Source organism: Microcaecilia unicolor, chromosome 6, assembly GCF_901765095.1.
Source record: "Microcaecilia unicolor chromosome 6, aMicUni1.1, whole genome shotgun sequence".
Lineage (NCBI taxonomy): Eukaryota > Metazoa > Chordata > Amphibia > Gymnophiona > Siphonopidae > Microcaecilia > Microcaecilia unicolor.
The window spans coordinates 295,713,818-295,731,395 of NC_044036.1; the positions used below are offsets into that span (position 1 = coordinate 295,713,818).

At 41.0% G+C, this 17,578-nt stretch overlaps 1 protein-coding gene across 2 annotated transcripts in view; it reads right to left on the bottom strand.

The window, feature by feature from the left end:
* GOLGA2 (golgin A2) overlaps positions 1-17,578 on the bottom strand; it is a 107,097-nt gene that overhangs the window by 61,962 nt on the left and 27,557 nt on the right. For both annotated transcript variants that reach the window (XM_030207936.1, XM_030207935.1), the window contains 6 exons: positions 15,710-15,753; positions 14,464-14,527; positions 10,951-11,010; positions 9,981-10,061; positions 8,000-8,038; positions 137-199 (listed from right to left, as the gene is read on the bottom strand). In XM_030207936.1, the coding sequence (XP_030063796.1) occupies positions 137-199; positions 8,000-8,038; positions 9,981-10,061; positions 10,951-11,010; positions 14,464-14,527; positions 15,710-15,753 (351 nt within the window). The remainder of the gene's footprint in view (positions 1-136; positions 200-7,999; positions 8,039-9,980; positions 10,062-10,950; positions 11,011-14,463; positions 14,528-15,709; positions 15,754-17,578) is intronic.

A 17,578-nucleotide genomic window follows, 5' to 3' on the forward strand; every position in this document is an offset into this window, starting at 1 on the left:
AGGTATTTAAGAAGGGCAACAAGTCAGCTGCTTAAAGAAACAGAAATTAATTAAAAAAAAAAAAAAAGAGGAAAACCAAACAGTTCATTTGACTCCATGGCCAAGCAACATGCAAAAGAGACAGCTGTTTGCCCACCTGCAACTGTTCCCTCAATGCCCCTTGCTCCCTGGCAAATCTCTGTTCAAAGTCCTTCTTTTCCTGTTTAAAATAAAATTGTGTGTCAATGTGATCACTGCTGGTGCATCATAACAATCTCATGTGGTTTCTTGCTCATCAAAGCAAAATACACAGAGGATAATTTTATTCCATGTTTTAAGAAATCTTCACAGTTCCTTTTCAAATAATTCTTAATATTTTCTTTGTTTTTCTGACTACTCCCAGTTTACCTTATCCAGCATTTGCTGGAGACTGAGAAAAATTGTTTGTCTGGGGACTGCTCAGGAAAGTTATAGGTTCACTCACAAGTCAGGTCTCAGTCTCCATCTGCTGATTGATGTCTTATGCACTCCTATCTGGACTAGTCTGGAGAGTTGCTATGGAAATTGCACCTTGTTAAGCATCTTTGCCCAGCGGTGCAGTTCAAAATAAAGATTACTGCAACTTGGGCTTTAAATGGTTCATAATTTGGCAGCGAGGATAGTCTTTGCCTTTACTCAGTAGACCCCTAGCCTTCTGCTATTTCAGACTTTGCACTGGCTCTCAGATGTTTGGTTTTTAGGGTGGTAAGATGGAGAGAGTACTCTTGTTGGACCTGCTCAAGATGCCTCATTTAGGGAGGTGGGCAAAGTTTGCTTGCTTTCTTGGATGTTCTCAGTGATAGGTACAATGTTATGGAATGCCCATCCTGTGAATGTTAGGTTGGTAGAGAATCTGAAAAAAGTTACAGAATTTTCTATTTATGAATGAGGCAATAGAAGTCTGATTTTTGGAATAATGTGTTGATTTATTCTTGGGGACTACTTTTAATATTTATGTTGTCTTATGTGCTTGTTTTGTGTTTATATGTTAAGTAAACTGAGGAAGACAGACAGACAGAATATGCTCAGTTTCCTAGTCTGCAGTCCCCTAGTGTTTTAACAACCATGCATGTTGCTCCCTTTTCCGGATCAATTTTCTAAATGTTAACAGCACAGCTCTCTGGAATACTCCATTAGTCACCTCTCTCATTTGGGAAAACTGATCATTTAGTCCAAATGCTTCTTATCCTTCCAACCCACAGTAGAATACTGTATCATAATGCATAACTTTTGAATGACCTGAGCAGTCTTTTATGAGAGATTATCACATGCTTTCTGGAAATCCAGATACACTTTATTGAACTATTTACCCTTATCCGCAGGTTTATTTAACACTTTTCAAAAACGTTAAAATATCTTCTAGTACACACTCATTGTGAAGATCCTCAGATACCTTACCCACAAGCTTCATGTGGTTCCTATTTATAAGAAGGGTCTAAAACATAACAGATAACCACATGCATAAGCTTGATTTCTATTCTCTTGAAGAGACAAGCACCAAGACAAAAACCAATTTAGGTTTGAGAGATATTCCAGGATGGTTGAAAATAAATGAACTAGTTATACATTTTTTTTAGGTCTACTTGTTGTTAGAGTCAAGCCCTTCTTCCCCTGCAAGTGACCCTACCGATTTGGTAGGAATGGATTTGATTAGAGTACTGGGATTGGTTATAGGTAAACAGCATGAACAAATTATGTACTAATGTAACATGTATTGCATTTCCGTGATACAGGCCTTACTACTGAATACTTTGGATTATGTGTTGTATGTAGGGTTGACTGTTAAATACCTTCGTAGGCTTCAGTCAACTCTGAATGCAGCTGCAAGGCTTTTAGCCATTGGGAGACTGCACATTCATTGTTAAGCCATCTTCACTGGCTATTGATTAAGGAACGATGTTTATTTAAGTTACTTGTCATTTTATTTAAAGCAGGAATGTCAAAATACAATCCTAGAAGGTAACAAATCAGCCTGATTTTCTAGATATCCCTAATGAATGTGGATGATCTGCACACAGTACAACGTAGGCAATGCAAACAAATATCTCCCATGTATACTCATTAAGGATAACCTAAAAACCTGACTGGTTTACAGCTCTCCAGGACTGCAGTTTGACACCCACGATTTAAAGTGTTTTATTTTCAGGGTTATTAGGGGGTCAGATGATGCCGTGCTAGAAAGCGCGTGCTGGCACGGGTGAGAGGAGCTCCCAGATTCCAATTCTTACCTTCCTTCCCCAGACTGCTAATTTTCATTCCGACCATCAGAGACTGCAATATTTTCTCATCGCAACTGATTCCTGTGCAGAGTGGTTGGAATGTGAGCAGACAGCGAGTATGGCTTTCAGATCTCAGAAGTGAGTACCAGAGAAGCCATGCACGAGTGAAGCCAAGATGGAGGATAGCGAGCAGACTGGACCATCATCTGTGTATTCTGTGTGGGTGGTGGAGATTGTGGTAGAGGTCCACCAAGCCTTTGATTCCTCTCTCAATAAAAAATTACAAATTGTGCATGACAAACTTGATGTAATGGATGGTTAGCTGGAAGCCCTGAGAGAATTTTCTGCTCAGAATCAGCGCATCTATGATCTGGAGGATCGAATTCACCAACTTACACCATGCTTCAGTCTCAGCTGCGGGCGCTGGAAGATATGGTAGATGACATTGAGAACACATCCCGCAGAAGGAATCTGTGCTTGGTTGGCTTGTCCAAAATGATTAGCGATGCAGAACTTAGAACATTCTTGGAAACCTGGTTGGTTGATTCTTTGCATCTACAGTCTGCAGCTGGGCCGCTGCGAACTGAGAGGGCTCATTGCTTGGGTCCCCAGAGGGCAGTCCTCGGGTGGTCATCCTTAAACTCCTTAATTATGTGCATTAGACTGAGATTTTGAGAGCTAATCACATGGCCCTCTGACTTATGAGAATAAACAGATCCTCTGCTTCCAGGATTTTTTCTGCCCAGGTGTCTACCATGCGACGAGCCTACGTTCCAATTTGTGCAGACCTTCATAAAAGACTTATCCAGTTTGCTCTACTCTACCCAGCTCAGTTGAAGGTATTCACCGAAGGCAAACCCCAATATTTTTGACACAATGGAGGTAGCTAAGACCTTTCTGCACCAGTTACCAACTCCACAGACATCAACACAATAGCTCATTCTACTGATCGGTGGTTCCAGCTGGTGCATTGAGGTTTGCGGTGGTTCCCATTGCCAATTTGTAGAACACACTGTTTCTTCTTTTTTTTTTTTTTTCACTTGACTTTGCTGGATGCTGATCTAGTGTGGGTTGATGTAATAAACATTACTTTTTATTTACAAACATACATCTTCTCCATTGTTTGAAAAGAGCCTACTATCTCCCCCACCCCCACCCCTTACTTTGTTTCGTGGGGATTAAGTGCACCTCCACACTCTGTGTGGTACTCCCACACCTAGTGCGTTTTTTTTTGGATCCTACCCTAGGTAGAACCTCAGGCTTGAGACAAGAAAGTTTTAATTCTTTTACAGGCATTCCTTTACTCTGATCTTTTGGATATTTAGCATACATTGCGTCCTTGGGACAGGGATTATACCCACTCATCTAGCACCAATGCCTCCCGATCTAGAATTATTATCCAGCGCACTTTTTTCTCAGGTGTGAGACACAGGTATTGGCCCCTATGGCATCTCTGACCACACTTCGATATGGTGTTCCCTGAACATTGTTATCTCTCAGGAGGGGATACATCAGTGGTGGTTTTTCTATTCAGCTCTATTCCGGGAGATCCAGACTACCTATTGCATCAGTGGTCTGAATTATCAGTTCCATAATGCTGCTCACAGAGATAATCCTGTGCTTTACTGGGAAGCTGCTAAGGCAGTGCTCTGGGGTGCTATCTTAGCTTATACTAGTTTTAAGAAGAAAGCCCGTGGCAGGGAAATTTTGCAGCTTTAGCGTCAAGTCACAGCATTGCATGTTCTTTATGGTGGTCACCCCACCCCTCAACAGCGGAGTTCCCCTGATGGCAGCCCAGGCCACCCTCAATGAGCTTGTACATGTGCACACTGGTAAATCTATGGAATACTTCAAATATCAGCTTTACCTACATGTAAATAAACATGGGCTGCTTCTGGCACCCTTATAAGACAGTCAAAAGGGTCCTGAATCATATCGCAAGTGGAGAAAGGGGGTGGGTAGCTTGTACATACAAATCAAGAGATAGCGACGGTGTTTTGCATACCCCTGAACCTGACCATTGCATTTATTATCAACATCTTTATCCCTCTGGAGATCCGGAAAGCGACGTTTACCTGGAGAATTTGACTTTGCCTTCACTTTCCTCTAGTTCCCAGGATAAACTTAATGCCCCGATTACAACAGATGAGGTTGTTTTAGCAATTCAAGCAATGTTCTTTATATGAAGCCCCAGGACCAGATGGACTCTGGGTGGAATTTTATAATATTCTGAATTCCTCGATTGTATCCATTTTGCAATCTTTGTTACATAATTTGTGGTGAATGGCGAATTAGAGTCCTTGCGTCTCGCTCAGATAGTAGTGCTTTTGAAATGTGGGACGGACCCCACTAAGACCACTTCGTTCCGCCCAATTTCTCTTCTGAATGTGGATGCCAAGCTGTTTGCAAAAATCTTGGCAATCCACCTGGCACAAGTGTTCCCACCCTTGGTGGCGGATTTACAAGTGAGATTTGTATGGGGTCATACAATTATCAAAAATATGAGGATGCTTCTTGCCTCGATACAACAGGTGAAGAGGTTGGCAATGCCATCTCTGTTGGTCAGTTTTGATGCAGAGAAGGTGTTTGACCAAGTGAGTTGGAACTTTTTATTTGCTGTTTTGCAGAAGTATGGCATTGAGGGTTTTTTCTTGGATGCTGTGTAGGCTCTTTATGCGTCACTTACGGCGGTACTGTGGGTGAATGGTGTAAAATCAGAGTCCTTTCATATTTAGAGAGAAACACATCAGGGATATCCCCTTATTGTTTGTCTTATCTTTGGACCCTCTTATTTAAGAGACTTTAAATAACCCGGACATCAAGGGGACACAGATTGGTACTCATGAATTCAAGTTTTTTTCGCCTTCGCAGATCTCCTCTTCTCGCTGGGTATTCAGTTGCCTTATAAAACATCCCTGCTTCACAATGTTAATGTTTCTTATTTATTTATTACATTTATATCCTTTCTTCTAGACTATATAAGGGAACGCTTGAATAGATGGATATCTCTCCCCATTTCTGTTCATGGTAGGATTCATCTTTTTAACATGGTTTTATTTCCTAAATGGCTCTATATCCTAAATTGTTGCCTCTTAAGTTGTTGAAGAGCAACTTACTTGCCCTACAGAAGCTGGTATCTAAATTTTGTTGGAACAGTAAGAAACCGAAAACACCTTTCACCTGTTTGCAAGCTTCCTGGAAGTATTGGGGGTCTCGGCCTTCCGGATTTGAAGAAATATGGTTTGGCTTGTTTGCTTAGACATCTGGGAGATTGGTTCCTTGAGGAACAGACTTATACCCCTCAGAGCTACGAGTTTGCTTATTATAATCCGAGGCATATTTCTTCTCTTTTGCACAGTTCATTGCAATCCTTGCCCTTGTATCTGCATAGGAGTGTTTTACTACACTCTTTGCAGGATGATTGTCAGGATTTTGTCTAGCTGTTGGGGGTGGGGGGGCAATCTTTGTGTATCTGATCAGATGGAGTTGATAATGCTAGTTTCCATCGTTGGGAAGCATGGGATGTACTATATTTGCGGCACATTTTGGACACAGACGGTATGATGGTTTGTTGGGAGAACTTCCTCGCTAGAAGAGTGGTGGAACCCAGAGATTTCTTTGCTTATGGGCAATTATGCCATTATGTTCATACTTTGGATATGGCAGGGTTGGCTTCCCCTTTACAGGCTAAATTGTTGGAGTTTTTTTGAACCATTTCAAGATGGTGCTTTGTTGGATCTCCTCTTCATCAGGTCTTGCAAATGCTTTCTCCAGTCAAAAGTCATGCCGAGCTTCAGACTCGGTGGTGCCAGGATTTGGGGCCGTCCAGGATTCTCTGGATCTGGGTAGGTTGGTTAGATGAATTCCAGAGATTTCTATTAGTGCTGAATGCCGGGAATGCCACTTCCAATTGTTGTATCGTGCATATTTCACACAAGAGCGAGTGTTTAAGGCAGGCCAGACACCCCTATTTGTAAAAAAATTTAATCAAGGGAATAATTCTTTTTTTCATGCATTTTGGAATTGTTCTAAAGTTCAGCTTTTCTGGAGAGCCCTTTTGCATTACATGGCGGCTTTGTTCAGACGCTCTCTTCCGTTTGCTCTGGCGGGGATGCTTCTGAATAAGTATGAAGTTTTTCATCTTGTCAATCGTTCCCATACTCTTTTGCTCCGGAAGGCAGGAGTGCTGGGTAAGTGAGTTTTTTGGGAGTGTGGATCAATGATGAAACCCCTTCTTTGTGGCTCTGGAAAAATCGCTTTCATGCTTTGATGCTCCTTGAATGGCAGCATGCATAATATCCCTTAAATGCAAAAAACTGGTTTTGGCTACCTGGGACGTATATCTTTAGTCTCTGTCTCATAGAGCTCAGAGTTTGATTCTTAATTCCTTTTAATATTTTTGCCTGTTTGGCTTGCTTTCAGACTGATATTTTTTTGTGTCTCTCCCAAAAAAAGGAGGGGGGGTGCTTGTGCAGCGCACACCGTGGTTTCACCCTTTTTTTTTTCTTCAAGGCTGTGGATAGACTTCTGGGACATATTCTTTAAAGATTTTCTGGGGTGCTATAACAGCACAGGCACGCCAGACACTGTTTTTACTCCCCTTTTCTTTTCTCCTTTGTTTACCTACAGTTGTTTTCATTTTCATTAAGGGTAGTGGGTGGGTGATGTGTGGGGGTGGGGAGGTTAAAATTGTTTCCATTTTGATGACTTGTGTAATTTTGTCTTTATTATGTGCATTTTGCTGTGTGATATTTGTCATTAATAAAAAATTGTTGAATCATAAAGTGTTTTATTTGCAGAAACCATTATACTTGGAGTATGATTAGGATTTATGTTCCAACATGTAATTTAAGATCTTCTCAATCTAATTTATTGGTGGTCACTACTGTTCATAAAGAATTTAGGAGGTGAAAGGCTTTTAGTTATGTGGGTCCTTCATAAGGAATTGAGATGGTTTTCTTACCTTTTGTCCTTTCAAAAAAGGTTGAAAAGTTTTGCTCTCTCTTCCTATACCCCTCCTGTTTTGTTTACATAGTTATTTTATAGTTTCACTCCACCCTTCTCTGTATGTGGCTGAAGCACAGGCTTTCAACTTTGTAACAAAACATGGGTGGAGAAGTAGTAAATGAGGTGACAGTGAAAGTTTCACACTCATTCCACTCCCAGCAGAGGTGGTGGAGATGGGCGGTATCTGAATTCAAGGTGGTATGGGAAAAGCACAGAAGATCCCTGAAGAAGAGGAAATGTTGGTAGAACTTAGTAGTTGGTGTGCATGGGCAGAGTTCAGAAGTCATATAGTGGCAATTTTAAAACTTGGTGCATCTGGTTAGGCATACTGATACCATGCGCTGAGCACCAAATTTATAACTGCTTCTGTGTGCCAAGATGCTGTTATAAAATTCTAGTGCAAACCCAAACAACACACCTAAATTTAGGTGCTACCATTTATATCAGGTCAATGATAGGCGTAAATGGGCGCACCTAAGTGCGCCAAGTGCATAACTTATAGTATTCTAATTACAGAATTGCCTTTATGGTCTTTGTCATCATTTTCTATGTGTCTATGTCTCTGCAGTGCACTTCAATCCATCCTCTTACCATTATACCTGGACACAGTGAACCAAAAATGTTAATTTCTCTGAAATGTTATAAAGCTACACAGTACTATAGTCACAACCTCAGCGACTGCTATAACATCGCTTCCTAAACTATTGCCTTCATACTCTGCTTGAAGCTGAAGTGCCACCACTCTAGGGTTTTACCTTCTCGAACTGATTCACCATCTCCTGATTCTGCTGCTTCTGTAGAAGGAATCAAGGATATTAGTCATGAGCTACACTAAGGAAATCAGCAAAGATCCTTGCTATACTCTAACAAACACTGTGTTTCTTTAGGAACAGGAGGCAATAACAAATGTTTATTCCTATGAAACATTTGCAAACAAGTTGAAATTCTAGGAAACAAACACTCATCACCAAGCAGGGTAAAACAGAAGTTAAGATTCCTCAGGGTATAATTTAATTATTTGCAAACTGTAATATACCGCCATTCATGTAAAAAATTATGCATCAAGGTGGTTTAAACAAAAAATTATAAAGTCAGCCTAAAAAAACCCCAGAATAAATCAACACTGAACAAAACTCACAAGGAAAAGGAGCAGAATAGCAAAATCAATCTTAACCAAATAACAATGAAATGATAAAAGCAGAGAAACACTAGGGGGAAAAACGCACCTCTTGAACAATGCACCCCCCCCCCCCCCCCAATGATCACAGTGAACCTTAATTATCAAAATCGCTGGGGAATGACCTGGAACATAGTTCCATCACTGCCTTTCAGACTCCAGTGCAGCAAGAATGCTCTGCTCTAGTTCCTTCCTTCCTGGTAGTCTGCAGGGAAGAGAAGGGGAGGGGTTGATCTGGAACAGAGAAGAGTCTCTCTGTTCCCAAAGATTTTAGGCTGCCAGTTTTTGTCTCCTTCCTATGATATACCTGGAGCCTCCAATAGGTGTTAAGGACTTCTTTCTAGGACAGGAACAGCTTTAATTGAGACTGCAGCTAATCTGCAAGGCCCAGGAGAAACAGTCATACATTATAACTCATGGAAAAACTTCCAACCTTCCTTAAGTAAAGCATGACCAGCCCATACACAGGACAAAAAAAGCTGCAGTCCAATTACAAAAGAAAATGAAATCATGACCAAGCACCTGCAATTTTAAACTGTTGAGGTTTTTTTTATTTTCAAGGGTAAAGGGTTCCAATTAGGTAAAACTAAAATCACCAAAATAAATGATAGTGTGGATCCCTGAACCCAGCATAACTTGCCTGAGGAGACACTTACCCCCTCGTTCTATACTGCCCTGCGATGGCAGAAGGAAGTAAGTCCACTTATGCTCAAAATTAAAGTGTCACATCTGTTATCTAGGAAGTAAGTTCCATCATAATGCATACTTGACTTCTGCATAGCTCCTTCAGGATCCCCCATATTTCAGAGGCAAAAGGCTCACTGCAGAGAAACCAAGCAAAACATGTTTTTCCCCCCATTTCCCCCACAAATCAGCCAGAATGGACTTATTTCCTTTTGCCATTGCAGGGCAGTATAACTTGGTGCCTACATTTATGTACCAAATGGTGCATAAGTTATAGAATTCTAGCATTTATGCATATGACTTTACAGTTATGTGCACTTAAGTGCTAGCTGGGTGTTAAGCAATATTCTCTAACTTTAGCATGCAACTTGCCTAGTATGTAAATACAAGGGAGAGATGCATGCGCATGTCCACCACTTACACATGTAACTTACAAAATACTGTAAGCTACACGCTAAAGTGCCGCATCTACCCATGCCCACTTACCCCTGCTAGTGACATAGCATAAGTCGGTATGCAGATGCCCGCTTACGTTAGTATTCTATAACGGAATCTGGGCGCCTAGATACTATTATAGAATTAGTGCTCTGTATGCGTGGCACCCAGTTATAGAATGCCCCCTTAGTGACGACATCCAATACAACAGCTTGTCTGATACCACAGCAATTACAAAATGCACAAACAGCACAACTCTAAACAGCTTGGGGGTGAGGGGAGAGAAAGGGCGCAGCAACGAACACCAAACAAGAGAAGAAACAGCAAGCATCAAAATATGAGGGCAATGAATGTCAAAAAAATGAGAGAAGCAGGAAACCACCAAGCAGGAACAAGGGGTGTAATAAGCAAACTACATGATAAATAGATTGAAATCTTACCAGTTCCTCTATCTGTGCACTAAACTGTGTATTTGTGAGATTGCTGGAATCAAGTGCCCCTGCCAGCTCCTGGTAACGAGTCTATGGAACAAAGAGAAAATCTGTATCATGAAATGAAAGTCTGCAAACTTTATAGAGCAGTCTAGAAACACTGATCTGGTGATACCAGCTAACCATTTAGGGCAACCATTTGGGCACTGCAGGAATAAGAAGCAGAACCTCAATACACCGAATTAAGTCCTAGAACATAGGGCTACACTAGTGCAGAGAAGAAAGATAATGTAAGACTTTACTAAACTGGTGTAAGAAATATCTTAGGTGCCAGTCATCATGCCCTGAGGCAGCTCCCTGCCACACTGCTTAGGCATCACTACTATAATCAGAGGCAGTTCCTTGCTGTCAGGCCACACCAAAGAGAAGAGGCTGAAGGGAGGGGATTAAAAAAACAAAGAAAGTCACAGAATAAAGTACAAACAAATATACCACAAGCTAAAAGGAAGCAAAAATAGTCAAAAGTAATTCTAAAACCAATAAAAAAAGTTTTTCTTGACTCTTAAAAATGTTGATTGCTGATTAAGTTTTCAAAATATTTTTACATCCCTGTTCTATGATACCAAACACAGGTCTGACAAGAGGAAGCGGAAAGAGATCTCCAACATGAATGGGAGGGAAAGCAGGTGAAAAGGCTCTAGTGAGATTGGAAGGAACAGACACTAAAAAAATCCAAGACATATCTGGCAAAAGGAAGAGGGAGAAAAAACAGTAAGTGAAAGAGGAGAGGGGAGAAAGAGGGATGGAAAGAGGCAGACCCAAAGAATTCTAGAGGAAGAGAGATCTTACAATGGACAGATACAAATTTTGTGACAGTAAAGAAGGGAGAGGCAGGCCCCATGAAAGATAAAACAGAAGAAGGGAATGAAGGTGGAGTGATCAGGCAAGCAGAGACAGGTCTTTAAGTGAATGAACTCACTTCCAGTTCCTTTGTGCTGGTGCATGATACAGCATTTTCCCCATTCACATATGATGAAGACTAAGAGAAAAAGAAAAAAAAAATCTTATACAACAAAAATCCCTATCAAATCTTATCTGCATGGCTAAAAGTAAATGTAATGTGCTAACGAGTACAACCAACAGCAAGAGCAGAACAGCAAGAGTTGCAATTACTACCGGAAGAATTATGTGCCAAAATTATAAAATCTTGCATACTTTGTCAAAAAATTCAATACAATCAAGGTCTATTTAAAAAAAAAATTACAATACAGAAAACGTTCTCAAAGATGCAGATTACATAACGTTTTGGGTACTGTAATACTGCACCGTAAAGGGGCTTCTGGCTGCAGTGTCCAAGAAACTCTCCAAGCATCAGACAGTACTAACTTTTCACGCATGTCCAGACTCTTTGGGCCCTTTCAGACCTTATCTTCCACCAAGTGTTTCAGGCACACTGAAAATCCACTGAACCAGATCAAATTCCAAGTAAATTTTAGCAAACTCTTTTCCTTTTTTGCTCTGTAAAATACAGGGGTAGGTTTTTTGTTTTTTAAATAAAAGTACCTACATCCAAGTTCCAAAACTAACCATAAACAATATTAATGGCACACAATAAAACACATGCTCTATTTCTCTATAATAAAAACATTCAACAAAAAAGTTAGAAACTAAGGGCCCTATTTACTAAGCCGCGTTATAGGTGCATTAGCATTTTTAAAGTGCATTAACAGTGTACGTGCCTACAATATCCTTATAGGCGCCTACACAGTTAACATGCATGCTAATTGTAGGTGCATTAAAAACACTAATGCGCCTTAGTAAACAGGGCCCTAAAACAGTAAAAAGACTTCAAACACCTATTTTAGAAGGGCATTCCAGGCAATCTGCACTATTCCTGTGAAAAATCCTTTTCCGAATGTTGCTCCAAAGTCATCTCCCTTGGAGTTTCATATCAGGGCCCCTAGTTCTACAACTTCCTTTTCATTGAAAAAGATTTAATCTTAGACATAACAGCTTTCTGGAATTTAACTGTCTTCTTATATCCCCATCTCTCTCTCCTCATTACATTCACATATTTAGGTCCTTAAGGACCTATACCATTTTTGGATGCTCTTCTCTGGACAATCTGACCAAATCCTTTAGAAATAAGCAATTTCTATTTTTTTTTATTATTATTATCCTCTTCTCATGACATGGACTAGTGGCAATACATTGTATTGTTTGCTTTGGGTTTTTCTTGAATTTATCCAGATTTAAGCTTTTCTTTGGTGCCCTTTTACTAAGCTGCAGTAAGCACTAACAGGTTAAAAAGCGTGCTCAGGCGCAAGTGGCAGTTTTTGGATCAGCATGCATTTCCCTTGGAGAGTAGGTGTGCACTAATTGGTTAGCACAGCTACATCGGCACACGCCAACCAATTAGAATAGGAGCCCTTACTGACTAGAAAATAGGTGTCGGTAAGTGCTTCCACGCTAATGGGGAAATTAGCGTGTTGCCATTAATTGAGAAAATGAGAAATGCGGCCATTTTACAACCACATTAAAAGTGGCCTTACTGATATCACTAGCCACTGTTTAGCACAGATAGTAAAAGGGCCCCTTTGTAAATATATAAAATTATTTTAAAAAAATTCTTTCAAAGCATACAACCCCAAAGTCCTGCTGTAGAAACAAAAATGCTTTCTGCATTTTTCTAAAAAGCTTATTAATTTGCTCAGCCAGAAGGGACCCAGATAACTTCAACTGGAGCTAGCAGTGGAAAACACTGACCAAACGGAGATGTCTCATATTTATTTTATTTGTATTTTACTCACACCTTTGCAGTAGTAGCTCAAGGTGAGTTACATTCAGGTATACTGGGTATTTCTCTGTCCCTGGAGGGCTCACAATCCAAGGTTATACCTGAGGCAACGGAGGGTTAAGTGACTTGCCCAAGATCACAAGGAGCAGCAGTGGGATTTGAACCGGGCACCTCTGGATGTCAAGACCAGTGCTCTGACCACCCCGCTCCCTTTTTTGGCACCCAGAGTGAGTTTAAACCAGTCAACTTCAAATTACAGTGCTCTGTTGAGCCCTCAAACACTGTCCTAAAAAGGCTCATCCCCTTCAATCACTTGAAAAGCTCAATCAAGCTGGCAGGGGATACAGCAGGTAAAGAACTTTCGAAAAAAGTATGTAGTGTTTCTCAAGACCTGGCAATCCAAAATAACTAGAGGTCAAAGCAACCCTACTGGCTCTGTCAAAAGGCATCTCATTTTAAATTTCCTATCAAATCACAGTTTTGTTAGCCATGTGTCTTCAGATCAGTTCAGAAGCTGCACAGGAATTCACCATCCACATGCTGGAGATAGAGAATACAAAACTGGAGCAGCTGCATAGTGCCTCTTATGGCAGAGCTCAATTCTGTGTTCTCTATCTCCACCTGCTAGCAGACAGGCATAACCCTCTCTTCCTGGACTGATCTGTTGATGACACTAAGGAATAAAAAATTTGGTAATAACATATGAAAGGTGACCTAGGTGTCGAATTTAAATTTGGTCTTTATAAGAATGATAGAAAACAGTGAAAGGCCTAAATGGCCTACCAGTGGAAAACAAGAATAGTTTAACAGAATCTGAGACCAATATAAAGGGCAGTAGTAGGAAATAGGTTGAAAGTTCAAGTAAAAGACATGGAGAGTGGCAAGCTCATGCTGGACAGAGTATGAGCATTTGTATAACCATATGCAAAATGTTTATGCTACCAACACTAGCAATTGAAAGATCTCAGCTCATCTCATGCTCCATGAATTTCTAAGTTAGAAGCCCTAGCCATAAGGCAATAAAATGCGCCCCCCCCATCCCAATTCTGGACTCCCTTCCCTCAAGTTTGTCTCCTTCTATGCATTCTCCTCACCAAATCTACCCCCAAAAGTTCCTCTCCCCCACTACTCTCACTCCTCCCTTTCTCAGATCCTCTGCCACTTTACATTCGCTTCCTTCCCCACCCCTCACTGCCAGTTCTCACCACTATCCACCTCTTCCACTAACCAGCCTTCACCAGTCTCTAATACCAGACATAATTCCTAGCTCCTCCAAGCTAGTCCCCAGTTTCATCTTCTCCAGTCTCATGCTGCCAGCCCCAGCGCAGTTTTCTCATCAGCCACCATGCATGGTTCTCAGTCTTGTGATAACAGCATGGGCGTTCGAAATTTCATGACAATCACATGGGGCCAAGGAATTAAATAGGCAGCTATGTCTTGCTAAAGGTGGTAAAGACAAGAGAGAGTAGGTTGTGAGTTGAGGAAGCCAGCAGCTTCTTTTGCACTGCTTTCTTTCTCATCTTCCCAAATTCTGCAGGAGAAGGTAAAAATTCTTCACTGCACAGAACTCCACTAGGAGTAACCTTGCTAGTTATTACGCCTTCCAATAAGGTACAAACAGCAATCAGAAGTCCATGTAAAATGTGCTTCCCAAGCAGCTCTGCTAGGACTTATGCCAGGAAGCACAATAATCACCTGAGACACCAAGCCATTCAGCTGCTCGGAAAGCTGGCGCAGGCTTTCTGTTGAAGAAAGAGACCTACAAAAAGAGTACAAGGCAAAACAGCATGTGTTTAAAAGTAGATCATTTGAAGAATTACCTCAAACAAAACACAGAATCCCAGTCTCTTCAACCAAAGTAGGGCAAACAGAGTGACTGCTCTCAGCCCCATGCTTCAACATCACATCAGCATGTAACAATGGGTGAATCTTTTCATAATGATGGTTAATAATTCCCAATAAATAAATAAATAAAATAATTAAGGCCTTCTAATATGATCCTCTCTAACCCCTCCTCCCCACCCAGCATGGCCCTCACCTCTAACAACTTTCACACGCATCTGCACCCTCCTCAGCCAGTTTCCTGTATGCTCATATTTTAAACTGAAGCTGGCAGAAGATGCAGGCAAGAATGGCTGCTTTTCTCCTGCCAGCAGAGGGGAAGGGGATGGGGCACAGCAATGAATATGTGATGTGGTGGGGGTGGAGAGAAAAAGAAAGCCACAAATGTGTGCATGAAAGAGGGGAGATTACATGGAGAACATAGAGAAAAAATGTCAAGAGTGAATCTGCTGCCTCTACCCACAGAAATCTTAACACTTAATAATGGATGTAGAGGGCATGGTGCTACATAAAAAGACCAAAGACCCATCACATAAACCAAATCTGTCCTATTGTCAAGCATTAAGCTACAAAATAGTATTCTGAATCCACCACAAACTGGAAGCCAACATCAGCATGTGGAATATACACTTGCAGGTCAAAAATCAAGAGAAGAAAACTAACAAGTACTTGCTGTTTGGGGAAAGCAAAGCCACTGTCTCTTAGTTACAGGGCCATTATCTTAGGAGAAGCACTTCACTGGTGCACTAGATTTTAAGAGGATAACTTGTACAAAATGCCCCATCCTTGAATATTCCATCTAGTCTGCACTTTTACACCGATTGTTACCACAAAGAAACTGGTAAACTCCAGAGAAGGTCAGCAGCACCAATTAAATGTTTGGCTTTAGGTGTCTAGTAGGACTGAGAAATGAGGCTCCTCATCCAGCTTTCAAGCAGTGCTACTATATACCAGTCACAACCCAGAATTTTCCCAATATCAATCTAATTTTACCCTAGAGGTAGCTACATACACAATTTTAAAGTATTATGGTTATAAATTATACTGGAATGCCCTCTGGATTAAAACTCAAGAAACCCAGATCACGGTTTTTACTCACCTGCTTTCATCTGAGATGTTCCTGTGGCCATCACTGTCAGGCTTCTGTATAATAAAGCATAAGACAGTCAATGCCTAACCTAAAATTCAACTACACCTGCTACAGAAGGATGGAAAAGGGACTCTGCACAGTGCAGAAACTAAGTTTCAAAGGCTGAGACAGCACAGACCCTGTACACCACCTTTTCTGCAAAGTACAACAGGAGAGATGCAGCACCAAACCTGCACACCTTCACTATGCAATACAAAAGAACACCGAGCTCTAAGACCAAGATAGCACAGACCCTACACAGCGCCTTTTCTGCACAGTAGAACAGGATACAAGACAATAAAAGAAATACAATATTAGTCAGATCAATGGACCATTGAGTTTTTCATCCTGTCTCCAAAAGAGGTTAATTCTGGTCACTTGAAGGAACTCCCAATACATCCATTTCCTTTTGTTCTCTCTGAGCAGTAATAGGTGGTATTCCCCAAGCTTACCTGCCTAATTATTAATGAACCTCTCTGTTGGCAAACTTATACAATCTTTTTTTTAGATCCAGTTGTACCGGTCTTGAACAAACTCTCCAGGTAACATACTGGAAAGACTAAGGAGGCTAGGGCTTTTCAGCTTGGAGAAGAGACAGCTGAGGGGAGACATGATAGAGGTGTATAAAATAATGAGTGGAGTGGAACAGGTGGATGTGAAGTGTCTGTTCACGCTTTCCAAAAATACTAGGACTAGGGGGCATGCAATGAAACTACAGTGTAGTAAATTTAAAACAAATCGGAGAAAATGTTTCTTCACCCAACGCATAATTAAACTCGAATTCATTGCCAGAGAACGTGGTGAAGGCTGTTAGCATGACAGAGTTTAAAAAGGGGTTAGACGGTTTCCTAAAGAACAAGTCCATAAACCGCTACTAAATGGACTTGGGAAAAATCCACAATTCCAGGAATAACATGTATAGAATGTTTGTACGTTTGGGAAGCTCGCCAGGTGCTCTTGGCCTGGATTGGCCGCTTTCGTGGACAGGATGCTGGACTCGATGGACCCTTGGTCTTTTCCCAGTGTGGCATTACATATGTACTTATGGACTCCAACCTCAAGAGGGCGAAGACCCTGCTCATCACACTCTCTGCACAGTACAACAGCACAGACACTGGGCTCCAACACTGAGAAAGAACAGAGCCAAGATCCAGTCCACCACCTAATGTCTGAGCCTCAGACATGTCACTCAATCTGTCCATGCTTGATATGGACTGTGCATTCTCTGAAGCATGAACACCATAACTCTATAGGGCACCTTGATTTTGTACAGTATCATGTAAGCTGATAATAGCTTATAAAATAATGAGTGGAGTGGAACGGGTAGACATGAATCACTTGTTTATGCTTTCCAAAAATACTAGGACTAGGGGGCACACAATGAAGCTACAAAGTAGTAAATTTAAAACAAATTGAGTAAAGAAATGTTTTCTTCAATGTGTAATTGAACTCTGGAATTTGTTGCCAGAGAATGTAGTGAAAGCAGTTAGCATAGCAGGGTTTAAAAAAGGGTTGGATAGCTTCCTGAAAGAAAAGTCCATAAGCCATTATTAAGATGGACTTGGATAAGCAGCATAAAATGTACTGTTTTGGGATCTTGTCAGGTACTTGTAAACTGGATCGGCCACCGTTAAAAAACAGGATTCTGGGCTTGATGGACCTTCGCTCTGTCCCAGTATGGAAACACTTATGTACTTAAGTGATAACTACTACTACTACTTATCATTTCTAGAGCACTACAAGGCATACGCAGCGCTGTACACCAAACACAAAGATAGTCCCTGCTCAAAGAGCTTACAATTTAGATAATACAGGCAGACAGACAGAACAATTAAGGGT